Genomic DNA, 27,361 nt, shown 5'->3' on the forward strand with positions numbered 1-27,361 from the left:
TGTTGCCTTTTTTTGTAGATGGCACATAGATTCCTCGAGCCTGGAAGGTACGCAACCGTTTGTTGCTGCTGCACTGCCAGAGCCGATTTGAATGAAGAGGGTCGGCCAGGAGACAGCACCACAAGCGAGCTTGTACACTGTCGCTCGACAGCAGCAAGTGTGCTGAAAGCAACCTCAGGTGAACATTCCATGGCTGGCTGCGAAACACCGCGCGGCGAACCCGTCTCTACCACGCCGACAGAGTAGGCGAAAACGACAACTCCTGCCGGAATCCGGCGGCTCTTGGGCCCCGGAGACGATAGCGTTCCCTGTAGCTTTCCACACGTAGCAGACATGACGCTGCATCGTCCTGAGCTGTTCTTCTTTTTTCTATGCGACAACCATGGTCACAGTCGAGAGACGGGAATGGGCAAAATGCACTGCGCTAGCTCCAGCCGTTGCTGGGCCGCTCAGAGCCCGAGCCGGACTCCACCGAATTCGGTGCTGGCAAAAGCTCAGCTCTTCGCCGGATGGCGGAACAGATGGAGGAGAGGCGAAACGGCGAGCTATTCGATTCTGGACTTCTCCTCGGAACTGTCGACCGCGGAGAAGCTCGTTGCCAAACTCCCGATTTCTGGCGGACACAGCTCATCTTTGGGTTAGTTGCTGACAGCAGAGTGCGGAGAGGATGACTGGCGACATGTCAGCGTGGATTGTCGGCGTTGTGACATTGCTGTGCGCTTCCGCCATTGGAGCGAGCAGCTCGGAGAATGTTTCGGCTGTGGCGCAGCTGAACGCAGCGATGGGCATGCCGGAGTCGGCAACAGTGTCATTAACGTTAACAGCGATGAAAATCTCCCAAGCAACATCATTGTCGTCCAAACCCAGCCATGCGTCGACTAGAGCTGTGGCTGCCATAACAAAAGGTACGGAAAGCAGAAGATAATAATTCTGATAAGGCCACCCAGAATTAATTCGTTGTTTCGGGTCACCCGACCAACCGTCCGTCTTTTTTCACCCGACCGCAATTTTTTTTTATAGTGCATGCAAATGTACATGACTAGATTATGTACTAACATGTACACACGCGCCTAATAATAGCAGTCCAGCCATCGACCTCAGAAGCAGCCAAATAAAATAACAGGATGAAGCGCTTGGTGACGATGTTGTCTTCCGATCCGCAGTCGGTCCTGAAACAGCATCAGCTCCGCCACCGCGTCGCTCTTTGACAGACGTTTCAAGGTGAGAACTGCTCCTCAGACTCGTTTGCCAGCGAGGCCAAGGTCTGGTCCTGAAGGGGACCTGGGTCTGATGCAGTGATGGGACAATGCCTGTGCTGGATCGTCTACAGTCATGATTTGATCGACTGGCTTGATGGCCAAAAGCTATTCGATATGCACAATTGTACATGTATGCACAATCATATACATGGCAATAACCAAAATAAAATTTATAATAAAATAAAAAATAAACCCGACCGACCGACCCTGGTACGGATGAGTGAAGTGACCCGAAACAATGAATTAATTCTAGGTGGCCTAACTAAGTCGATAGAGGGAGATGTACAGTGGATATCGGTTATAAAGTCATCGGACATAGTGATAAACCGGCTATATTGATACAAAATGAAAATATCAAAAGCAAAACCAGAAAAAGCCAGTCAAATTATCATTATAACCAATATATCGGATATAGCAATAAATCGGCTATAAGGATACGGAATCACAATTCAAAACAACTCTTTGTACAGAAAAAATATCGTTTATAGTGATAGCAACACTGGACACAAGAGTGTGAGGCATTGATGTCTCGACTTGGAGCCACATGTGTGTTTTCATAGTGTATTCTGGTCTGATGCTTCCTGGATGACACCTTTGGGCCAAGAAGTTCTTCACCCTAGGCTGGGGAAGGTGCAGCAGCATGCATCATCTACATGTACATTAGCGCGATCGAGTACCCACACGTGTGTAATGTGTATGTATGACACACGCAGTTGAAAATCGCCTGTAGTGATATACCGGTTATAGTGATAAAATGTGAAAAATCAGAAGGGCACGTTATAACCAATATCTACTGTACTTCAGGAGGTAAGATCAAACTAACTTAGAGAAGCCACTGCTTCAAGCCCACTACTAGACACTAAGTGTATTGAATAGTGAGCATGGGTTGATTTCCCTAAACTTAGTGGTGGGAATCTCTGAGGCTTTGCTGTAGGCTTGGGAAGTGCAAGTGGGAGATTCCATTCTCGGAGGTATTCTGCTACTGTTTCTAGATAATTTGGCTATGCGAGAGAAGTATACTGGCCAACCATCCCGGTTTTCCCGGGAAAATCCCGGGAAATCCATACTACTCCCGGGGTCCCGGGGATTTCAAGCAAACTCCCGGAAGAATCACAGCTTTGTCTGATACAGGATTTTCCTGAAACTCCATGGATTCTCCTCGAATGTCCTGTTTTTTTCGAATGTCCTGGGGTTTTTTTCAAAAATATGTACAGTGCGCACTCGCACTTCGAACTGTGCACAGCACTTTCAAGATCTGAACAGCCTAGGCTGCAAGATCTGCACTGACAGGTGGGCGCCGACTGATCGAACTGCACTGCAGCCTGTGCAGGGTCGAACTGTGCTGTACGAGTACGCAGATCTGCAGAGTCGAACGTTATTTTTGGCGGGAAGAGCTCTTTTTCACTTGTTTTGTGCCATCCAGGGATTTTGAGAGAAATCCAGGGATACTGCATGTCTTGTCAAGGGATAGAGATGTTGGTGGTTGGTCAATAAAAGTTGTGGTGAATTGCTGCTACACCCTGGATGAGCGATAACGACTTCACTGAGGGGGGGGGGGGGGGTGGAGGTTATTAGCCTAGGCCGTTCTTATTTCCGTATGCAGCGGTCTATGCGCAGTGGAGTATAGTATATCCTGGAGCGTCAGACACGGTACGGTCACTACGGTATTGACAGACACGGTACGGTCACTACGGTATTGACCGTACCACTCTTTGCCCGAGGTACCCCGTGAATCAACGCAATGCACTGATCTGGGCTCTAAATTTCCAAAATTTTCGGTTGAGCCACCCCCCCACACACACACGAGTAAATTGTACCTCAGAAGGCTGACCGCATCACACTAAAGTACCTTCCGACGCCCCTGAATTATCGGTACAGGGCTCCTGGTGAAATCCCAGGAGCCAAGGGAAGCCAGAAGCTTCTTACAATGTGTGAAAACTAGGATTTCACCAAGAGCCCTGTACCGATAATTCAGGGGCGTCGGAAGGTACTTTAGTGTGGTACATACAGTCAGCCTTCCGAGGTACAATTTACTCGTGTGGGGGGGGGGGGGCTCAACCGAATATTTTGGAAATTTAGAGCCCAAATCAGTTCATTGGGGGGAGCCAAGGGAAGCCAGAAGCTTTTTACAATGTGTGAAAAACTGGTGCCAGTTGTAACATCTGCACCTCCAAGTTCACAGGTCAAAAAGCAATGCTCCTGTAAACGCGAAAAGCGGCAACGATACAACAATTCAGGCCGCACAGTACTGCCGGGCGCTGAAGACGGTACCGCTTTTCGTGTTTTTTTCACACATTGTAAGAAGCTTCTGGCTTCCCTTCATAAAGCAGCAGCAGCACAGCCATAACCTTGCAGTTGGCGTATCAAAGAAAGGCACAAGATAGCGCACATTTACCTAATCACGCAATGAAGTATGCCCCTTTCCCCAAACTTGTTGGCTCCTGTTCATGAAGGTGCTACACTAGCACAGCCCAAACCGTGCAGTTGACACAGCAAAGAAAGGTGCAGGATAGCATTGTGTACCAGATCATCACCTGACCTCCGTATGAATCGAAAAGCCTCTTGTACGGGACGGGCAAAGCAAATGTGCTCACATAATGACACAAAATCTCAATACAAAAAATTGATCAAAACGGCAAGAATCTGAAGAAAAAGGCTCAATCCAATCTTGTGTTGCCATAATGGGAACTAAAACCCAACACAAGTCTATGAATAGGAAAGCATGTGTGACAATTGTCGCCGCATCCCGGATGATGCACCACAGACAATTGGCGCTGCATTGAAGTACCACACCGTGGTTCTAAACATAGCTGCAAACACACAACCAGCCTTGTCGCTATCTAGTGTCACCGATCCCAATCCATACTGTTCAAATGAGGCTTTTGTGGCTCTGGCACCTTCATTTCCACCACACTATTGCAGATGAGGATTTCAAATAGATTGATGTTCTGGATGTTTTAAGTCTACAGCAGAGGAGCCATGTGTGAATTGGGCAAGAAAAAGTCATGTCCGTTTGAAACGAAGAGCCGGCTGCAGTTTGTGTTGAAGATGCCAACACCGTTGAACATGTTACACGACACTGCCGTGTGGGCGTAACTGGCAGTCAACAGATCTTGGCTGTATGTGAAGTCTGCAAAAAAATTCTTTAGTGCAATACCCTTTTGCACAGTCAAGCAGCGGTGCAAATTTACATTAGGAAAACCTGGTGAGTTCTTCCGACTTAAATCGCTAGCCTTGGTGCCGGTAGGTCATTTTCTACCTATGCTTACCATGCATACTGAAGACGATCGCAGAGCCGATCTCGTAAATCTCAAATTCCTGATTTTACAGAGACCCTTTAGTACTTGGCCTATCTATAGCTATAGGGACTTTCCCCGTTCGTGTCTTTCCCTCTAACCAGTCAGTATAGAGAATGTAGTGGGATTACCGTATTTCCCCGAATAGTATTATAAGGGGTCGTCCATAATTATCGAACTTTTTTCACGAAACGAAAAGACCATTTAGTACTTGGCCTATCTATAGCTATAAGGACTTTCCCCGTTTGTGTCTTTCCCTCAAACCAGTCAGTATAGAGAATGTAGTGGGATTACCGTATTTCCCCGAATAGTATTATAAGGGGTCGTCCATAATTATCGAACTTTTTTCACGAAACGAAAAGACCATTTAGTACTTGGCCTATCTATAGCTATAAGGACTTTCCCCGTTTGTGTCTTTCCCTCAAACCAGTCAGTATAGAGAATGTAGTGGGATTACCGTATTTCCCCGAATAATGTTACACTCAAACGCCTCTTATCCGGACGCCTCAGATACGGGCACATCTCTCTACCGGGCACCTTCAGCTTGAGGTCATAGCACAAATGCTTCGAATTTGGGGGTTTGAACTTTTTTTCCGTACCGTATATTCTCTATTATAAGCGCCGTGCTTATATTTTTTCAACACCCCTCTACCCCGTGCTTATATTGGAGACCGCGCTTATATTGGAGACCGTGCTTATATTTTTTCAACCAATACATCCATACAGAGCAAGAAGAAATACATGCTAGATATCATGCACACCGCATTGGTTTCCACCAAGACCGTGCTAATAATAGAGACCGTGCTTATAATGTTTCGAAAGGTGCTCACAGTGTGCTAGTATTAGAGACTGTGCTAGTAATGGAGACCTGTGCTTATAATAGAGAATATACGGTATGTGGAAGTGCTTATTTTTCATTGCCAACCTATGTAATTCACACACTTTTATCAATCGGTTCCTTTTGTATCCTGAACATGTGCAATACGTTCAAAATAAACTTCTTCACAAATGATACGATACATAGTAGCTGAGTTATCCTGAGATACGGGCAAATCTGAGATACGAGCAGTGCCCGGTCCCAAGGTGCCCGGATAAGAGACGTCCGAGTGTATAAGTCACACCTTTGTACACTAAAATTCTAGGGTAAAAAAGGGGGTGCGACTTACAATCGAGCATGGCTTACTACTGAAGTCAATATAATTATCAAATCAATATGGCTACAACCTGAAAATGGGGGTGCGACTTATAATCGGGGAAATACGGTACAGTTGTAAAAGTTTGGATTCCATGATGATGTAGATTGCGTGCAGTGCATGCTCGGCAAGGCACCAAAGGAATAGAGGAAGCGAGGGCAATCTTCTGGCCTGTGTTGTCTGTACTGTTCTCCAGTTCCATTTCATTTCGTTCATCCGAAGTCCAAGCAGAGAATCGCAATGTCGCCCGTTGCAATCAAGAGATTCCTGGACAGCGGTGAGTTGGTTGTGCCGCTGTTTATGTAGTGAGTGTCTCGGTGTACGCGCGCACGTGTGTGGTGTGTGTGTGGTGTGTGTGTGGTGTGTGTGTGTGTGTGTGTGTGTGTGTGTGTGTGTGTGTGTGTGTGTGTGTGTGTGACTGAGGGTGCTTGCTGCCGTTACGACTATTTGTGTTGTCTTGGCTACACCTGGACTCTGGCTAGTCAACAAGAGAGAGAGAGAGAACTTTCTGCTGTGTCCCTTACTCATCAGTATCGGATCGTGTTTTTCTTCACTGCAGTTAACCGCCGCTATCTACAGCTGAAGCCGCGAGGTGTCACACTGCACACTCTTCTCAGCCAGATGTCTAAAACTTCAAGACCGGTGTACAGGAGGTTGATTGCTTTCAGTAAGTACTACAACAACAGTCCATTTCAAAACTATAGACGCGTAGTGTTTTTGAAATATTTCAAATTTGGCTGGAACTTTTTGAGAATAGTTTTCGGAATATTACTCAGGTCCGCTCCACAATTACTCTCATAATTATAGTTTCTAAACGATTGGACAACAGACGCCCAATTTGGAATATTTTATGCACAAAATGATCACAGATTTTATGTGGCATAGATGCTGGCATAACGGTTTTTGCCTAGGTACGCATCTATAGTTTTGAAATGGACTGTACAACCGTGCAGTAGCAGATGTGGCCTTCCAGGCAAGTCTGGGTAGAACTTGTAACTCTGCCAGCCGGTGGGCTGTTTGGTTTAGCGCATAGGTCATATCCTTAAGTTAAGATTTGGGGCATAATTATTATGTCTCGTGAGTCTGTGTCTTTGTACTGTATCGGTGGTCATCTGACTGCAGTTATGCATGTATTCCTATAATGCATAGTGTTTCCTGCTGCGCTGTGCTGCTCCTGGCTTCTCTGCCTGCACGGGGCTGCCCTCTACTGTGGTGTGCAGAGCTACTCTGCCTTGCATTGGGCAGCCCAATGCAAGGCAGAGTAGCTCTGCGTTATGCTTGGCCGGGCCGTCCGGCATGGGCTGCACTACAAAAGCTCAGGACTGGACTGTGCTGTGCTGCGCCCTGTTACTGTGCACTGGGATGTTCTGCGCCGAGCTTTCCTGCCCTGGGCCGCCTTGCACTGTGCTGCGCTTCTCTGGACTGCCCTGCACCAAGATGCACTGCAACAGCTAGGCTGCGCTGCTTACTACGCTGTGCTGTGCTATGCCTGTTTCAATATACATGTAGCAAGAAGCTGGGTGATTAAAACGTTGTCTATAGTCCCAAGCCATCAAGTGATTCAGGTCGGTTCTTTACTTTTCTTCCCATTTCCTGATCTCTATCCAGTTCTCTACTATGCATCGAAGAAGAGTGAGTTCACCGCCTACAGTACCTGGTCTCCGTGTACTCGCCGGTGTGGTAGTGGATTCAAGCTCCGTGTTCGTATCTGCTTGAAACACTACTTTCCATCTCTCCTCGGTGTCAGCAAGGGCAAGTGTCCTGGCAAGTGTGTGCAATACAAGAGATGTCAGAGACCTCCGTGTAGCTTAGGTGAGCTAAGTGTTGTGTGTGTGTGTGTGTGTGTGTGTGTGTGTGTGTGTGTGTGTGTGTGTGTGTGTGTGTGTATGTGCGTTGCTGTGTATAACATAGCTGTTCGCTATCATCGCTTCCGCGATGGGCAGGTCTGAGGTCTGAAGTGTGTGTGTGTGTGTGTGTGTGTGTGCGAGCGCGCACGCATATGCGTGTGTATGTGTATGTGTGTGTGTGTGTGCGTGTGTGCGTGTGTGTGTGTACAGCATGCTTTTGTGCGCAGCATGTGTATGGATGTGATTGCGTGGGTATTTTGTTTTTTTTTCCGCACATTTGTGCGTAAGTGTGCATGCCTGCAAGCTTTTATACATTCGATTCCCAATAGAAATCATTAGGCCTGTGTGCCATACGCTCTGCCCATGGGATAGAGTACTTATTTGCATGGAGGGCTACATGTATTTTGTGCAAAATCTGTACTACATAGCTCGCTATGATTGACCAGCTCTGAATTTTCCTTTACTACTCTAACAGGACGTCAGTGGTCCAAATGGGGTGCCTGGTCGCCTCCTCCAGGTCATGTGTTTTAGCGTGAAATCTGTTCTACCTAGCTCACGATGATTGATGACCTCTTAATCTTCTTTAATTTCTTTTACTACTCCGACAGGCCGTCAGTGGTCCAAGTGGGGTGCCTGGTCGGCTTGCGCCAGGTCCTGCGGCCGGGCGTATCGCACACGCAAGAGAACGTGCCCGCAAGGCCAGGGGTACTACGCGAAGTGCGTGGGGTCGTTCCGTCAGGTCGTGTTCTGCCGTCAGCCTCCGTGCAGTCGACCAGGTAATTAGGCAGCGTAATATGGTTGCTAGGCCGCAGGATCGGAGGAAGCAGATTTCTTTTGGTCCGGCCATCTTCTAGCCTTTCATGCTTTGTTCATGACATGGAGGGTATACACATGACCTCCTCAGCAGTAACGACACCAGTTAGTGGCCGAAAATTAACCCGGCCATGGCCTGTCTGACAGGACCGGTTTTGCTGGGCCTGTACGGTAGCTATTTCGTGAGCAGCTTTTGGTACAAACGGTGAATTTCGTATTAGTAACTTACTTATAGTAGAACCCTGGTCTCTGACCCCTTCACCAATATCCCGCGGACCTCGTAACTCGTAACTGAGGCCAGGCTACGTGCGCTGTTCTGGAAGCCGAATAGAACACCTGAGTGTAATTCAGTCCGAGGATTATAAGCTTAGAACTGTGCAGCCGAAAGTGTGGAGTACATTCCAAAAAGTGCATTGCTCTAATGTTTCAACGTGTTCCCAAATATACAATGCCTGAGCCTGTGAACGTAGCTAAAGTCAAACCTCTTTAGGATGAACACCAGGGGACCGATGGTATTTTATAAGAAAGAAAAAGGATCAAGGAACTACACGTTACGCTATAATGTCCACTAACACCAGCAGTTACTAAACAATCAGCTCATGCGATAACATTGCACGACACTGACCGACGGTACTGCGTTCTACAACTAATTGGCTAACAGCTCTAGCACATCTTGGATGCGCACTCCAACAGCCTTCCAACTTGGAAGGGTCTTAAAGTTATAGTAATAACATAAGGAGGGGACCAATGGTATTTGGTATTTGTTTCCAATAACAAGAATTCTTCTTATCCTTGTTTGACTCCCAGTGCATACAGAGTGTGAATTATCCCAAATAATTATTATGAGAAATTAAGACTGCTTCTCCTTCTTTCAGCCATTCCCTGTATAGTCCTGAAGAGAAGGGAACGAAAACGTATGATACCTGATATGAAGTGTCTTCTGGACTGGATGAGCTAACTGGACTTTGTTCTAGAATGCGTCTTGTAAAGCATAAATTAAATTTGTCTTTTCAGTGTTCTTGTTAACGCTGTTTCACTATACCTGCTATGCTATAAATGACAGATTATTTTTAATGATGTGCGTTCTCCAATCCCCTTGAAGGAAGCACCTGGTCTGCTTGGACGGCATGGGGCAGCTGCTCGGCCACATGCACAGTGCAGGGTGCTGGCAGCAGCTCATCCCCCACTCAGGTACGACAGCGAACGTGCCAGCCGCCCACTACGACGTCCGCCTACTATCGCCAGCGCGTGGGCATGCCCCCATCCCAGTGCAAGGGAAGTCAGAATGAGACGCGCAGCTGCAGCGAGATCAAGCCTTGTCCAGGTAAGGGAAGTCAGAGAGATCTGCACTGTTCACTATTGTAGAGGCTAAACCTGCATCTATGGCTGCACTACTACCGTAATTTCACAAATTTTCAGTGTACTCTTATTTTCGGTACTTTCGGTGCATCTGTTTCATACCTAAGATTTCAATACACCGAACAAACACCAACACACATAATCCAATAGGGAACTGCTTCTCTGTACCTAAAATTTCTGTTCACCTAACCTGGCCTTTACCCTCATACCGAAAATATTGAGCACCGAAAATGTCTGAAATTAGAGTATTCATAGCTTGATAGTGACATATAGAATCAAGAGTAGATAAACAAGAGTGTGCAACTCGCGGATGGGTAGGCCCACGGCGGAATTTTTTGTTGACGTAATCTTTTCGACGGCGCACGCGCTGCGAGTCTTTCGGAAAGTTTCCCTCGTGCTCTTGGCCGGCTTTACACTACAAGGTCGGCGCCCAGCACGTGCTCTCACACTGCTCTGCGGCAAAATGCGCGTTCTTCTGAGAAAAGGTGACGTCAACAAAAAATTCCGCCGTGGGCGGGGGTATCTGCAGATTGTGCAGGAGAGATCCGGAGTTGCACATTCTTGTTTATCTACTCTTGATAAAATGCAACTTCAGTATGACAGAGAAGCAAAAGCACCTGGATGAAGCATGCATTTCCTTTTGCATTTGGATGGAAAGTATTTTTTTGTGATGATGACCTTGCATATCCTTTTTTTGCAATCGTCCATAAGTGTTAGTCTTGGGGAAATCCCGTGTTCTTAAAAGTTTGAGGGAATCCCCCCGTGGAGTGAAATGTGATGCATGGACTTGTTGTTGTGCCATTCTTGTCTCCACTACCGTACTTCCCCGCTTATAAGCACATGTGCTTATAAGTTTTAAAAAATGTTCAAAAAATGCTGTGTAAACATGTCCGGGTAGAAGCACATGCGCTTACAATCAACTTTGCGTATAACGACACTTAGCGGGGCATCAGAAAAGTGTCCTTATTCGCGAAGCGTCTTTATACCCGAAGTCTCATTATATGAACGTTTTTTTGCCATCTCATTATGTATAAGAGTTAGATGGGACTTTGCTCTGGGCATGGAAATTCTTTCGTTATTCGCAAATTGTCGTTATATTCTCAGTCGTTATTAGCCAGAATGATTGTACAGTAAAAGCTGGTGTAAGCGACCTCTGGGTTTAGCGACCACCTGGTCTTAACGACCGTTTTTCCATGCACCGACAGTTCTACACAGACACTGTGGGACCTGGGTCTAAAGACCGCCTGGCTTTGACGACCGCTTTTGCTTGCACCGCTGGGGTTGGTCGCTTAAACCTGGTTTTACTGTATAATTATTTTGTTCTGTGCACAGTTGATGGTAGCTGGGGAGAGTGGTCACCGTACACTCCGTGCAGCGTCACGTGTGGCCCCCACGGCAGGGCCACGCGGGAGAGGTCCTGCGACAGCCCGGCGCCCCGGTACGGCGGAGCGGCTTGCAGCGGTGCGGACAAGGAGCAGAGGGCGTGCAGCGCCAGCACTGCCTGCGCAGGTATGTGCAGTGTATAGTGTTTGTCGCCGTATTGTCTCTCTCCGCACTGTCTCTTTCTCTCTTCCGTATTGTACATGCATGCTCCCTCCTTCTTCCCTGGGAAGAGAGACAGTATGGAGAGAGACAATACGGCGACAAACACTATACACTACAGTATGTGCCATGATTTATGCAACCCCCTGCGCACACAAACAAACACACACACACACACACACATACACACACACACCATTTATGTTATCTAACAAAGAGATTTATGTTATCTAACAAAGAGGTTCCCTTTAGCAAGCGGAGAGGGCTCAACTCAATGATGTAGAGCACGATTAAATCGCCGTGCCTAACGGCGAAAGGTGAGGTGGTAAGTCTCAGAACAAATGCCTGACAAGGCAGTGAATCTGCCACCCTGGTATAATCAGGCATGGTGGTGGCCTGGCACGAGCAAAACTTCTCTAAGGTGGTTGTGTTTCCCAACAGAGTCGTAAGCCAGTGGTATCGCGGATGTGCAAACTTTACTTTACTTTTTTATTAGGTTGCCTGATGATTGCAATGTGCAGAAACTCGGAGTTGCGATGTGCTGTACATGTACATAAGCAGAAATATTCGTCTGGAATTTAATTTTGTCATTTTCGTCCAAGGATCTTTTGGACTAAATGTCGATTTGTCCAGCTTTTCAAGAAACTCTTATGGTCCAGGGACTAAATTTTCCGCAACCGGACGAACTTCCTTTCTTTGCAGTTGGACGAAATTATTGACCGACAAATTTTCTGCCCGTACAGTACTTCGTAATTGCCTTTGGTGTTCACTTTACGAGTATGGTGTCAATGGTCGAGACCCCTCATAAGAGACTTCAGTAGCGGATGCTGCTGTCTGGTGATCGCTGAGGTGCGTGAAACTTGAAGTTACAGCTAACTGTCACAGCCTTTCGCCTAGGCTGTGTGTGTTATCAATGGTCGATTTGCTTGGGGAAATAGCGCATCTTCTGGGGTGAGAACCAGAAATGATGTCTGTTACACAAAATCTGGCAAAAGTCTGATAAAAAAATCACGGTTCGCGTTTGGCCAAGTTTTCCGCATCCGAAAGTCTGGTAACTGATGGCCAAAACGATTTTCATACAAAATTTAAACTGAAATGTGGCAATTTGGCTCCAAGAGAGGTCTGAGGTTGGGTATGGATTGGAGGGAGGGGGAGGAGTGTGCAGCTTTAAATTACCAAGCACGATTCCAACCCCAAAAAGACAGCCATGGAAATCGAAACGTCTCCTTGCAAAGAGTAACTGACCGCTGTTCTCCTTCCTTGCTCTGCTGTCCTCCAGTTGATGGTGCCTGGTCATCATGGTCGTCTTGGTCAAGTTGCAGTGCAACATGTGGTACTGGTGGCCAAGAAACAAGAACAAGAACTTGTTCCAATCCAGCAGCCAGTGATGGAGGAAAGGAGTGTGAAGGAGATGATGAACAACAACAAGACTGTCAACAAACACCACCAGCTTGTGCAGGTAAGCTGACAAGTGCATGGGGAAATATTTGACAAGAGAGAGAGAGGGAGGGAGGGGGGGGGGGGGGTAATTTTTCTGGTCAGTCGATTCCATTACTACTCTTCCAGAGCAGTGTTCTAGCCAGGTCAAAATAGAAGGGGGGGGGGGGGGGGCAGGGGAAGCAGTTACCCCGTAACCCATACTTCCATTTTCCAAAAATTGTCTTGCCATGCTAAAATGAAAAAGCAACGACGAGAGCGAATCCCCGACTAAACCCCAGACAAGTGTGCCTTTATGAAGCGAATCCCCGACTAAACCCCAGACAAGTGTGCCTTTATGAAGCGAATCCCCGACTAAACCCCAGACAAGTGAACCCTTTATGAACCCTCTGTTAGTAACTATCAACTGCATTTTCGTTGAACTGCCTGAAAAATACAAACATCGGCAAATGAATAGAGGGTGCCGTATTTTCACAGGGGCGCTCTATATCCGAAGCGGGGCTAAAATTCTGCAGAGCCTACTCGTACAGCAGTTCCTATGAAGTTTTGTCGTATGTTGGTCAGAACTGACCAGTGCTGCTTCGGTTCGAACCACAGGGAACCAATATAACTGGATGAAAAACAGTATTATGCTCTTTTCGCCATGACTTTGTTTGTTTGTTGTTCAGTTGACGGTGTTTGGTCATCATGGTCCTCTTGGTCAAGTTGCAGTGCAACATGTGGTACTGGTGGTCAGGAAACAAGAACAAGAACTTGCTCCGATCCAGCAGCCAGTGATGGAGGAAAGGAGTGTGAAGGAGATGATGAACAACAACAAGACTGTCAACAAACACCACCAGCTTGTCCAGGTATGGGAGCACTTTTGTGCATTAACTTATGTTATAGTATGGTATGAGACATCGAACGGTAGTTGCTGTTCTATTGATGTTGGCTCTTTCGGAATTGTCCTTGGCACCTGTCAGCGCTGTGATCAATGTGATCAATCAGTTGCTGCTTACCCTAGATGGTTGTGGGCCATTGGTCAATGAAAATTGTGACCAAACATTGACCAGTCTTTTGCCGGATAGGGACGGGGGTGGAGTAGGGTGGGGTGGTTTGTTGTGTGTGTGTGTGGGGGGGGGGGGGGGGTGAGAGGGGAGGAGGGCATGCAGGCTTTGACATCAGTTTGAATGATTATTTTCTTGCCTTCTTGTCTTGCGGTATTGTTTGCCGTTCAGTTGATGGAGTCTGGTCAACGTGGTCGTCTTGGTCAAGTTGTAGTGCAACATGTGGTACTGGTGGTCAAGAAACAAGAACAAGAACTTGCTCCAATCCAGCAGCCAGTAATGGAGGAAAGGAGTGTGAAGGAGATGATGAACAACAACAAGACTGTCAACAAACACCACCAGCCTGTCCAGGTATGGGAGCACTTTTGTGCATTGACCTATGTTATAGCATGGTATGAGACATTGGACGGTGTACACTAATGTTTTACAGGACTGCCGGAAGGAGTTTTCAATTGGTCCGCTAGTACCAAAGTCTTTTAATACTTTCTCTATTATAATTATGGTGGGGACCTACACCCTCCTCAGTAGTAAAGATGCATTGGTGGCCACAAAGTTGGTCCGGTGTTAACCCTTTAAGAGCCACAGGAAAATTTCAAAATTCTGCATTTTTTCGTGTTCCTTGGATCATAGCTCCAGTTCTACTCACTCAATCCTCATAATCTAGGGCTTCCTGGAAAGGTCTCCGCGAGAGGAAGAGAATGAGGTCGATCATGATAGCCAGCACAACGTCTATCCAGCGCTAGATCGCAGCGACAGTACGAAAAATGCCCCAAATGCGTCCAATTGCGTCCCGCTCCAGATATTTCATTTTACTCGATCGTGGAGTTCCTATTTTTCGCTGTGTACTCTTGACAATATTAACAGTGAAAACCATGCAAATTCGAGTAAACCAGCGTGACGAAAAGTCTCAAAATTCTCAATGCTAAAGTCGCACTGCGCGCTTTTGAATTGCCGCGATCGCGGCTCAACTTACGAGTGATTTATCTCAGGAACCGTTGCTCACAGCGCTTCGCGGATTGTTGCTCCCGACAGGTGAGAGTTTTCTCTTCGCCCTGGATATTTCGATCACTGGATTTGAGCGAGATTGGACTGAGTTACGATCTTTTGAAGTTTTGCATTTGAATGCGTCGTTTACGACGCATTCAAGTATGGGGCGGCTCTTAAAGGGTTAACCTGACCAACTGGACCGGTTCCGGCGGGCCTGTTTTAAATCAGGGCGAGTTGCTGTTCTATTGACGTTGGCTCTTTCGGAATTGTCCTTGGCACCAATCAGCGCTGTGATCAATGTGATCAATCAGTCGCTGCTTACCCTAGATGGTTGTGTGCCATTGGTCAATGAAAATTGTAACCAAACATTGACCAGTCTTTTTGCGGATAGGGACGTTGGATGGGTGGGTGGGTGGGTGGGTGTGGAGGGGCAGGGGGATGAAAGGGGAGGAAGGCATGCAGGCTTTGACATCAGTTTCAATGATTATTTCTTGCCTTCTTGCCTTGCGGTATTGTTTGCCGTTCAGTTGATGGTGTTTGGTCATCATGGTCCTCCTGGTCAAGTTGCAGTGCAACGTGTGGTACTGGTGGTCAAGAAACAAGAACAAGAACTTGTTCCAATCCAGCAGCCAGTAATGGAGGAAAGGAGTGTGAAGGAGATGATGAACAACAACAAGACTGTCAACAAACACCACCAGCTTGTCCAGGTACATTATAATGGTTCAATATAAGAAAACAAGTGTTGGAGGAAGAGAGGAGGGGAGGGTTCAAGGTTCAAGTTATTTTTCTTCCTTGGCGGTAATCCCCCTGTCAGTCGATTCTGGTACCACAGACTGTGTTCATGAAAAGAAGTTCTCTGCTGGACTGTGTATTTCAGTATAAAAATATCAATAAAAATCTGGTAAAAAACATAAAAAATCTGTTTAAAAGTAATCTCCTTTGTGACATCATCTTCATTTCACTTCAAAATTCTCGCTCCATCCCATGCCCAGGGGCAGATCCAGGAGGGGTTCCAGGGGTTCGGTAGAACCCTCTAAATTTTGGTAAATGTACTACTGGAGACTGTGTGGCAAACTAGACTCTTGACTGACTTGCTCCAAAAAAAGCAGATGCCACGCATTTTCTTAGTTGTGCAGTACTGGCGAGGGTCAGTTCCATTTTTGATTTGAACGAAAAAAGAGGAATACTCATGGTGGCACTGCTCTTTTTTTCTCCTTCTGTCATTTGTTGCTCAGTTGATGGAGTCTGGTCAACGTGGTCCTCTTGGTCAAGTTGCAGTGCAACATGTGGTACTGATGGTCAAGAAACAAGAACCAGAACTTGCTCCAATCCAGCAGCCAGTGATGGAGGAAAGGAGTGTGAAGGAGATGACGAACAACAACAGGACTGTCAACAAACACCACCAGCCTGTGCAGGTATGTTGACTAGGGAAATACTATTTGACATGACAGTACAAGGAAGGAAGGGGGGGGGGGGGGGGGGAGGGTAAGTTTTCTGATCTGTTGATTCCCTTACTCCGCTTCCCTAACTTGAAGATGGACTGGTGATATAATTATTCTAAAGTCAATGTCCCAGGCATCTCCCAAGTTCACATTAGAGTACCACAGTTCATATTTTCCCCATGATTGTTACAAGATACAACTGACCAGTACTGTTTGGGTACGGATCACACAGAACCACAATATGACTGGATGGAAAACAATATTCTGCTCTTTCTTCGTGACTCCATTTTTTGTTCAGTTGACGGAGTCTGGTCATCATGGTCGTCTTGGTCAAGTTGCAGTGCAACTTGTGGAACTGATGGTCAAGAAACAAGAACAAGAACTTGCTCCAATCCAGCAGCCAGTGATGGAGGAAAGGAGTGTGAAGGAGATGACGAACAACAACAAGACTGTCAACAAACACCACCAGCCTGTGCAGGTATGGTAAACAAGATGGTTATGAATATTGCTCATCTTGGTTAGGGTTGTAGCACGCTGCTTGGTCGCTGCGGCTCTGCTTACCTGCTTTCCATATGAAAATGTCCACAGAGTTACGAGATGTTGTACAGCAGTGTGGATTACTACACTGCACACACTTAAATGTGCTGTACTAGAAAGGACATCAGATGAGAAATCGGTTCCAGGTCACGCAGTAAATGGAATCACATATCATAGGAGGTTAAGTCTCTTCCGATTCATCGAACGTCTACACACCATCTGTAGGCTTGTCATGTGTGATTGTTCGGACGGATATTTCAAAGACGTGACTAGGGAAGTGTGAAGGTGTACGCTCCTCCTTCCGAAAATGGGCCTGGCCTGAAAGCGTGGATAGAATTGCTCAGAAATGTGCTGCACCTTCACACTTCCCTGGTCACATCTTTGAAATACTCTAGTTTCAGACATTTTCGGTGCTCAATATTTTCAGCATGAGGGTAAAATACCAGGTTAGGTGGACAGAATCTTTAGGTACAGAGGAGCAGTTCCCTATTGGATTATGTGTGTTAGTGTTTGTTCGGTGTATTGAAATTTTAGGTATGAAACAGATGCACCGAAAGCACCGAAAACAAAAGTACACCAAAAATTGGTGAAATAACAGTATCCATCCGAACAATCACCCATGACAAGCCTACAGATGGTGTGTAGACGTTCGATGAACCGGAAGAGACTTAACCTCCTGTGATATGTGATTCCATTTACTGCGCGACCTGGACCCGATTTCTCATTATGGTGACCATGTACTACCGACAGCCTCATAGTCAACATTTTGCCCACTTTGACTACAGTGAAACCTGTCTAAGACGACCGCTCAAGGGACCATCAAAATGTCTCTTTTGCCAGGTGGTCTCCTTATCCAGGGTCATTTGACTGGAGATAGCATCCCTTGGTCCTGGTTTCAGTGGTCTTCTGGGGCAGGTGGTCGCCTTGACAGGTTTTACTGTAATTAGCAACTTGGCTTATACTGTACGAGAAACCAGGTGGTCTCCTTATCCAGGGTTATTTGACTGAGAATAGCATCTCTTGGTCCTGGTTGTCCTCTTGGGCAGGTGGTCACCTTATCCAGGGCTATTTCGCTATCATATAATTGGGCAAAGATCCCGTTTGACTTTGCGAAGTAAAATAAAGAATACATACATACATACATTTGACTGAGAATAGCATCCCTTGGTCCTGGCTGTCCTCTTGGGCAGGTGGTCGCCTTATCCGAGTGGTCGCCGTGGCAGGTTTTACTGTAATTAGTACCTGCGACGGCCATTTGCTGGCGTGGTGACCAGATAACACTGAGTACAGGTATACACGAGCTACTGCAAAAGCCATATTAATTTTTTTGCGTATTTCTCACAGAAATCATGATTTAAATTTGTATACTGTAAAAGCCATTATTCTAACGAGGCGCATATGTAACGATTTCCCCAAATCGACTGGTTTACGTGTACCAAAGGTAACGATTCTCACTCGTTCTCAACGCTCAATAGGACAGTATATGTATCGATTTCTGTATAACGATTTCTATTTTAACGACAGATTTCTCCTCGTTAACTCGTTAGAGTTAGCACTTCGTTATATATATGGCTTTTACAGTATGCGGCTGCAGAAGCCTTCGATTGGGAGTTGAATTTATTGTATGTATGTATTCTTTATTTTTTTTACTTCGCAAAGTCAAACGGGCCGTTGCCCAATAATATGATAGCGAAAGGGGATTGTGTTTGGTGAATTGTGTTTTGTTGGGAGGTAAGCAGTGCCGCAGGAAAAGGAGTCACAGTGCAGGATAAGAACACACTGCTTCTGCCTTGTTCTGTGACATTTAGTCGACGGTGCGTGGTCATCATGGTCGTCTTGGTCAAGTTGCAGTGCAACATGTGGTACTGGTGGTCAAGAAACAAGAACAAGAACTTGCTCCAATCCAGCAGCCAGTAATGGAGGAAAGGAGTGTGAAGGAGATGATGAACAACAACAGGACTGTCAACAAACACCACCAGCCTGTGCAGGTATGCTGACTAGGGAAATAATATTTGACATGACAGTACAAGGAAGGAAGGGGGGGGGGGGGAGGGTAAGTTTTCTGATCTGTTGATTCCCTTACTCCGCTTCCCTAACTTGAAGATGGACTGGTGATATAATTATTCTAAAGTCAATGTCCCAGGCATCTCCCAAGTTCACATTAGAGTACCACAGTTCATATTTTCCCCATGATTGTTACAAGATACAACTGACCAGTACTGTTTGGGTACGGATCACACAGAACCACAATATGAATGGATGGAAAACAATATTCTGCTCTTTATTCATGACTCCATTTGTTGTTCAGTTGACGGAGTCTGGTCATCATGGTCGTCTTGGTCAAGTTGTAGTGCAACTTGTGGAACTGATGGTCAAGAAACAAGAACAAGAACTTGTTCCAATCCAGCAGCCAGTGATGGAGGAAAGGAGTGTGAAGGAGATGACGAACAACAACAAGACTGTCAACAAACACCTCCAGCATGTGCCAGTAAGTTTGATGACCCACAAGCCTACTATAAAACATGTGATTTTGTGGTGTACTAAAATTTCGGTACCAGGGACCTGCCAGGTTTCAAGTGAAATGTAGAAATAGGCGACCAGCATTCCCTGCGCATACAGTGCGTACTCCAGTGCCTTTTAGGTGTAATTTAAATTTAGGTGCCTGGTTTCTCTACCGAAATCACCGAAATTAAAGTCACACTGAAATTAACGTGTTTAATATGCAGTATCTTTTTTCATCGAGTAACTCATTTCGGGTCATCTCCCCAAGTTTGTGTATGTTGCATTTTTGTGTCGCACTTACCTGGAGCTCAAGAAAACATGAGAGTCCGAGCAGTGTCCTCTCTTCTGCTATGATTATGCTCCGAGGCTGCCTCATCGTCAGGCGAAATAGCACGTCACAGTACATTTGAGACCAGCGGGAAGAAGATGACGTTGTCCACTAATTTAATATCTGTGCACACGAATATGCTGTGTGTGTGTGTGTGTGTGACTTTGTGTGTCAGCTATGACGTCAAACCATAGAACAATGCTCCCAAAGAAGACCTCAGTGTCACTAGTTTGTATTGTATTTGCATTGTTTATTTACGGATTCTCCAGAGGTAAAATTTGGATACCTATCATGGGAGTCTCTCCAAACCAATAGAATAATGAAAATATAATTATGTATGGAGTGGATGAAATTCAAAATCTGAGATTTTAAGGGGGAATGACCCTTCAGATACTGAAAAATTGGAAGTTTCATTTCTGGCTGTTTTTGATATCCAACTAGCCCAGCTATATGGGGTGTAGAAACAAAAAATTTGGTGAAACGGACTACTGGTTCCAAAGTTACGACCGTTTCAAGTTCAATAATTCAAATGAAAATGAGTGCGCATGGATCGAATATCTGTACAATTTGTTTGCACTCGGTGGCTGCGTACTATGAGCGAGTTTTTGACTTGAAATCGTTGCTACTGGATACCATGGCGTACAAGGAGAAGCGCTGAACAGCTTTCCAGTGCCTTGAGAACAAATAATTTGAAATTTGAACAACGGGGAACCGAAGAACGAGCTCGAGTTGATGTTCTAGACGACGGAAAAGGAAATATTTTGGTCCAAAGCCAGCTGCTGCTGAAGTCGACGATGTCATTGAGGTTCCTGAGGTCGCCAGTGATGTTGAAGCGACTGAGAAGAGCGCGTCCACGCGAAAGTTGAGCAGGAAGCCGGCCTATTTAGCTGATGAAAGCTTTGACAGCAGCGACGGCTCCGATGTGAACTCGAACCCAGACAGTTCTGAGGACGACGATACTGAGGCGTCTGAGGGATCTGGAGAAGAGATAGAAGAGGATTGCTTGCGGAGCGGCAACAGAATTGTGTACCTGAAATGTCTTCAGGAGCTTCTGGACGTGACCACTGTATGTAGCGAGTGCAAATCTGGAAAAATAAATATTGTTGACTGCTGCGCCGTTGGCCTCGCATCGGTGGTGCACGTGCAGTGCGACAATGTGTTATGCAGTCACAGTGGCTACTCTGCTCACCATTGTACGAGTACATCTTCGATCTCAGCGCCACGAACTCAGTCATCAGCTTCCTTCCGAGCTCATCTTTGAATTTACCCACCTTTTTATTTCTCTGGCTGTAGAGAGGGCTGTCGGGGTCAAAGTTGCTGGTGTCATACTCGTCAGTCAAACTCATCATGTCCGCATACAGATCCTCTGTGCGGAACAGCAGCACCAGCGAGTCCGTGTCCGTATATAACAGGTTCATACGGTCTGTGTGGCGTGGCTGGAGCTGGTCATAATACAACCTGTACATGAGCTCCTTGCTGAGCTCCAGTGCGCTCATCCCAACATAGACTGGCTTGTTGAGGTGCTCCTTGCTGAGCTCCAGTCCGCTCATCCCAACATACACTGGCTTGTTGAGGTGCTCCTTGCTGAGCTCCAGTCCGCTCATCCCAACGTACACTGGCTTGTTGAGGTGCTCCTTGCTGAGCTCCAGCATGCTCATCCCAACATACACTGGCTTGTTGAGGTGGACCTTCAGCTTCATGTTCTCCACACACACAAGTCCGACATCGAAAAGGACATGCCGGACGTACGTTGACTTAGACACAGCTCTGAGGATGACATCTTCCTCTTCCTCTGCACGGAGTAGTTTTACGGAAATCCTTCTGCGGACATTTCCATTGTTTTCCCAAAGACGCTTGAAGAAGTCCTTGTCAAACTCATTGACAGCCTTCTTCCAAAGCTCGGTGTTGAGCTGGATGTAGGGCTTCATCCACGGAAGCTGCTTGAAGCTCAGCACGCGGTGTACAACATCGTGGTGTACAGCATCGCGGTGTACAGCATCGATCTTCTACCCTAGCCACTTGTACGGTCGGAGGTTGCGGTAGTGCGTTACATAGCGCTCCTTCGGCATAAGGTTGGGAACTAGTTTCTGAGCACTAAGTCCGGAGACAGGATGATCGGCTGCAATCAACTCGTGACAGCACACCCTCAGTGATGCTTACACGCTCCGGTGCAGGTGGATAGTCGTTGAGACGATCATGATGTTCTTGGGGTACTGAGAGGTCACACTCCACCATGTAGCCAGTGTCCCCGTCATCTGGTTGGGCAAGGATCTTGTCCAGGAGTTCGTCACTCGGAGTGCACCGGAATTTCCATGTCGGCAAGTGCTGCGACATGGCCCAGCCGTACAAGTTGTTGGCGTCAAGGTACTGCAGATATGTGGACGGCTGTTCAGGGTCGTACGAGCTCATCTACCTGTTGTTTGCCTTGGCGTGGCGTGGCGGTGTGACGCCATTGTAACACCATTGTAACACCACCGAGAAGACCGCGCTCGACGAACAGGTGCATATCAACATCATCCAGCAGAGTGAGCGAAATCCGGTAAAGGAGAGGAAGAATATCTTTCCTTCTTTCTTTCTTTTTTCTTCTCTTCAAGTGCCTTGGCTGGCTAACGCCCCCTCCTTTGCATTGGCTTCTGCCATTGGACGGTGAAATAAAATAAAAATAATAATAAACGAGAGAGCTTGGAAGCTCAGGGCCCTACGCTATGCTTTTTTGCCTTGCTGACCTAGACAAAAAAAAGCATAGGGATGTTATAAATTCTTTAAAAAAATCCTTTTTTAAGACATAACCTGGGATTCGAACCCGCACTATCGCGCGCCCTGCATGCATCCCCCCGATACACTTCGCATACATACTAATTCTTCCAAGTTGTTTTACATTGTGATATTGCATTTGAAAGCCCTATTTGAATATGCATTGTGGCCAGCCGTCTTTGATGGCACGGTACGGTAGGGGATAGGTACGGGACAGGTACGATCGAGGGTAATACGACACCGTCTCCCATACCGTACCGTACCATTAAACACAGCTGGCCACATACAGCGGCCCGCAATATTTAAATAGGGCTTTCAAACGCAAGATAATAACATGAAGCAACTTGGAAGAATGGGTATGAATGCGAAGTGTATGAGGGAATGCATGTAGGGCGATAATGCGGGTTCGAATCCCAGGATTTGGCTGAAAAAATTAGGAAAAATTGAAAAATTTATAACATCCTATGCTTTTTTGGCGTCAGATACGGATAGCGCCAGGCATGACACAAACAAACAAACAAACAAACAAACACACAAATACCAAACGAGAGAGCTTGGAAGCTCAGGGCCCTGCGCGGCTTTGTTGCCTGGCTCATCGTGCATGTTGTTAGAACTGATGGAAATGCTTTTTCCTTTGATAAGCTACATCATTGTATTGCAAAAACGTTTCAATGAGATACTGAAGTAACGTCTTCTGCATAGTTATGGGACCGGCACTGACTCTGCCGATCACGGGCGTTCTGGAGTCGACGGGATGTCTGTCCTGACGTTTCCTGGGACCGGCGCTGACTCTGCCGATCACGGGCGTTCTTCTTCTTCTTATTATTATACTGACGGCAACTAACATACATTCTGATTGCATTTACTCGTCTCCCTACTTCGTATTTCTTTCCAGAAAATCTCCCCATACAGCAGGGAGTCGTTTACATAATATGACTCCCTGCTATACATCTACATGATTATACGTTATAATTATTATGCTATCGGCCTACCTGCGATTGCCGGGCTGGTCGACAGGCGGCCCAGCCAGCCTGCTAGTGGGATCTCGGCCTCGCACACAAAATGTTACTGCACTGAATGCATTCCCCCCACACACTTCGCATATATACTCATTCTCTTGATGGTACCGTACTCTTGATGGTACGGGACAGGTATGGGATAGCGCCAGGCATGTCGATGGCACAAACAAACAAAAATATTGTGGCCAGCTGTCTTTGCTGGTACGGTACAGTACGGGACAGATACGGGATATCGCCAGGCGTGACACAAACAAACAAACAAACAAACACCAAACGAGAGAGCTTGGAAGCTCAGGGCCCTGCGCTATGCTTTTTTGCCTTGATGACCTAGACAAAAAAAAGCATAGGGATGTTTTCTTTAAAAAATCCTTTTTTTTTAACCTGGGATTCGAACCCGCACTATCGCGCGCCCTGCATGCAGCCCCCGATACACTTCGCATACATACTAATTCTTCCAAGTTGTTTCACATTGTGATCTTGCATTTGAAAGCCCTATTTGAATATGCATTGTGGCCAGCCATCTTTGATGGCACGGTACGGTAGGGAATAGGTACGGGACAGGTACGATCGAGGGTAATACGACACCGTCTAGCTGCCCGCAATATTCAAATACGGCTTTCAAACGCAAGATTAACGTGAAGCAACTTGGAAGAATGGGTATGAATGGGAAGTGTATGGGGGAATGCATGTAGGGCGATAGTGCGGGTTCGAATCCCAGGATATGCCTGAAAAAAAGGAGAATTGAAAAATTTATAACATCCTATGCTTTTTTGCCGTCAGATACGGATAGCGCCAGGCGTGACACAAACAAACAAACAAACAAACAAACACACAAACAAACAAATACCAAATTAAAGCTGTGTGGACCCTGGCTAGCGCCAGACGTTACTGAAGTAACGTCTTCTGCATAGCTACGGGAATTAAAGCTGTGTGGACCCTGGCTAGCGCCAGACGTTACTGAAGTAACGTCTTCTGCATAGCTACGGGAATAAAATATCGATAGGTTGAGAACCAGGGGTGCTAATGGAGCACTGGAAAGGAACTGAGAAGCTGATGATGTCATAGCTCTTGTCATTATGATGTCATGGCTCATGGCATCATGCCATCATATTGACATAACTCATATCATTTTTTGTGCTGTATGAGTGACCACCATCCACCGCCACCACCAGCACGAGCAGCGACGCCAGATATCTAGTTTTTTTTTACAAAAAAAACACACCATTTGACGGCACAAAGCAGCAAGGCAGAGATGAGACATATGGAATGGCAGGAGTGGGGGAGAGGCAGGGGCAGCTTGACCGACCATAGGGTAGTTGCAGCATTGTCGCCGAAGGGTTCGCACTAATCGTGTATTGTTTGTATCCCTGTTGTGTTTGCTCTAGTGAATGGGATGTGGGGAAGTTGGACGCTGTGGAGCGGTTGTTCTGAAGCGTGCGGTCAGGGTATTCGCAATCGTATTCGTTACTGCTCCAACCCTCCGCCGTCGGATGACGGGGAATACTGTGATGGAGAATTCCATGAAGAAGAGCCGTGCGAAATGCGGCCATGCCCTGGTGAGTGGGTCATTGCGCTGCAGGGTGTTGTTTGTCTGCTCAGGTTCCTCTATATAAGTATGCGCATCTCCACTGTAATATGGTTCTTTTGCACAGAGCATATATGCACCTATCTATCCTGTACGTTGGTTCTATTGCACTGCGCATGTATGCACCCTATATCCATCTTGTAATGCGGTTCTGTTGCACATGTATTCCGTGTCTGCAGTGGACGGCATGTGGGCATCGTGGCAGCAGTGGTCGGCGTGCTCCTCGACGTGCGGCGACGGATATCGCGACAGATACCGTGCCTGTGCCAACCCCGTACCGGCCGATGGCGGCAAGATCTGCAAGGGAAAGTCGGAGGAGACGATGAAGTGCAATCAGAAGAACTGCCTGAGTAAGTCGACAGAAGTTTGTTTCTTGTGTCTAACCACAGTATCTGACATAGCAGGCACGGTCAAATCGGTCCGGTTTGCCAGACCATGGCCGGACCTCAATTTGGACTCTAGTGTGTGTTTAATGAGGAGGTTACCGTAGTGACGCACATAAAGGCCCATGCGCCTATGAGTGAGTTTTTGCGTTATTTGCTATTTTTTGCGGGTCGTTTTGTCTCACACACAGGTGCGTGCGCTTGAGTTGCTAGTGTACCGGTACCTGTCCTTGCATAATTATGCACATAGTGCAATACCGCAATGCACATTGAACTGTGTGAACATGGTGTTTTTGTGGTGTCTGTTTGTCGCGGGATGGACTGCGTTTAGGTTCACTTATAAGCCCATGCGCTTATTTGTGAGGGTGCACTTATGCCCGGGTATGGGCACATGCTCCTTATATGCGCGTCACTGCGGTATGTGCACCACGGCATACATAAAATATGAATAGCTATGGTACGGGCCGACTGATCGAAAGCTGCTTCCATCAGTCCTGTTTGGTACAGGCAGACAATGCTGATCGAGTCCTCTTTCACTCGGTTTTCGCGTACAATTGACGGGAAGTCGGTCTGATCAAATTAACACCGTTCAGCATAGCGTGTTTTTTTTGTAAACTTCAGCGCCACAGGTTGACACATATGCTGACTGCTATCATCTTTGAACTCGGATATTTCGCTAATGTAATCATGGATAAATTTAGGAAGGACCAAATGTTACGAGCCATGACCCACTGTCCACCAAAGTATCTAGATCATAATTACACAGTCAGCAAGTGTGACAATATTCGTCTTTCTTGTTCTCTTGACTCTCTTCTCATGTCCGGTGTTCACAGCGTAAACATGTATTGTAAACTTCAGCGTCACAGGTTGACGCATATGCTGACTGCTATCATTTATTCTTTCCTGTTCTCTTGTCTCTCTTTCTCATTTCCGCAGTTGACGGTGCGTGGACAACCTGGTCCTCTTGGAGCGAGTGCAGCAAGACGTGCGGTGGCGGACGGGAGACGCGCCATCGCTTCTGCACGAACCCCACGCCAAAGTTTGGCGGCAAGGCGTGCCAGGGCGGCGGCGAGGGAAGCCGCGTGTGCGCAGACTTCACCTGCGCCAGTGGCCCTGTGCCGGACTTCGGCACGTGAGCAACGGAGCAGTTCCCCGGTGGCTTTGAGTCTCCGAGAGCGTATGCGCCTTGTACCGGACTTTGGCCAGTGAGCAACAGAGCAGTTCCATGTGTGGCTTTTAGTCTCCGAGAGCATCTGCGTGCAAGCTGTTTCATCTAGACATCTTGCAAGGCATGCGCACGATGAATCTTACTTTTCACACTCCATTTGTACTTGCAGATCACAAGTACCTGAGTATGTATATATAGCCTGCTGCTTATGCTCTTAGTACAGCTTATGCTCTGTTGAGAAAAATGGCGGCGGACAATACTCTGCCTTTTCCACCCCCTCTCTTTCCCGCCGCCTGCACTGCAGGATGATTGTGTGAGTGGATACGTGTGCACGTCGTACGACACAATCTTTAGAATGGTACTTCGGTATGCTTATGGCCAAGACAATTAAATTAGTGATGGCTTCAATTTAGTGCACTATAGCTCGTGATAAGAATACTACGGCTTGTGGCAAGTCACTAGAGTACCTACCAAAACACTGATGTCAGCGCTGCATTTGCTGGATAAAAAATTTCAGATGTCCAATGCGTACCTGCAAAAACTACCTATAATTATAGCTATATGAGCACTGCATTTGCTGGATATTATTTTGCAGATGTCCAATATATATGGCATGCTTATTAATTTTTTTGTTTCCGGTTATAATTTTATAACTTCTGGTGCCGATAGGTGCAGCATCCATTGACAAAATAATCGGTTGTATGAGTCCTGCTGGATACACAATGCAGGGCCGGAGGCAGCTTCCGCGGAGTGGTGCGGCCGAAGGGCCATATTTAAGGGAGTGTGGGGTCCTCCCCCAGAAAATTTTTGGAATTTAGATGGCAAATCCTGCACTCTGGGCGATTCCCTGTACAAAATCATACA

At 46.7% G+C, this 27,361-nt stretch overlaps 1 protein-coding gene across 3 annotated transcripts; it reads left to right on the forward strand.

The window, feature by feature from the left end:
* Positions 1-27,202, forward strand: LOC135821078 (A disintegrin and metalloproteinase with thrombospondin motifs adt-1-like). 3 transcript variants are annotated; one of them, XM_065334143.1, is made up of 18 exons: positions 1-905; positions 5,945-6,025; positions 6,308-6,415; positions 7,357-7,560; positions 8,204-8,371; positions 9,511-9,732; positions 11,100-11,276; positions 12,589-12,768; positions 13,415-13,594; positions 13,964-14,143; positions 15,307-15,486; positions 16,015-16,194; positions 16,520-16,699; positions 18,567-18,746; positions 19,067-19,246; positions 24,747-24,917; positions 25,126-25,296; positions 26,266-27,202. In XM_065334143.1, the coding sequence occupies exons 1-18, from the start codon at positions 668-670 to the stop codon at positions 26,463-26,465; spliced, it is 3,180 nt and encodes a 1,059-aa protein (XP_065190215.1). In that variant the 5' UTR covers positions 1-667; the 3' UTR covers positions 26,466-27,202. The 3 variants fall into 3 exon arrangements, with proteins under 3 accessions (XP_065190215.1, XP_065190216.1, XP_065190217.1); XM_065334144.1 differs by lacking the exon at positions 13,964-14,143; XM_065334145.1 differs by lacking the exons at positions 13,415-13,594; positions 13,964-14,143; positions 15,307-15,486; positions 16,015-16,194 and having other exon boundaries at positions 2-905.
* Positions 27,203-27,361: the final 159 nt, after the last annotated feature.

The sequence above is a fragment of the Sycon ciliatum genome, chromosome 7 (genome assembly GCF_964019385.1).
Source record: "Sycon ciliatum chromosome 7, ocSycCili1.1, whole genome shotgun sequence".
Taxonomy (NCBI): Eukaryota; Metazoa; Porifera; class Calcarea; order Leucosolenida; family Sycettidae; genus Sycon; species Sycon ciliatum.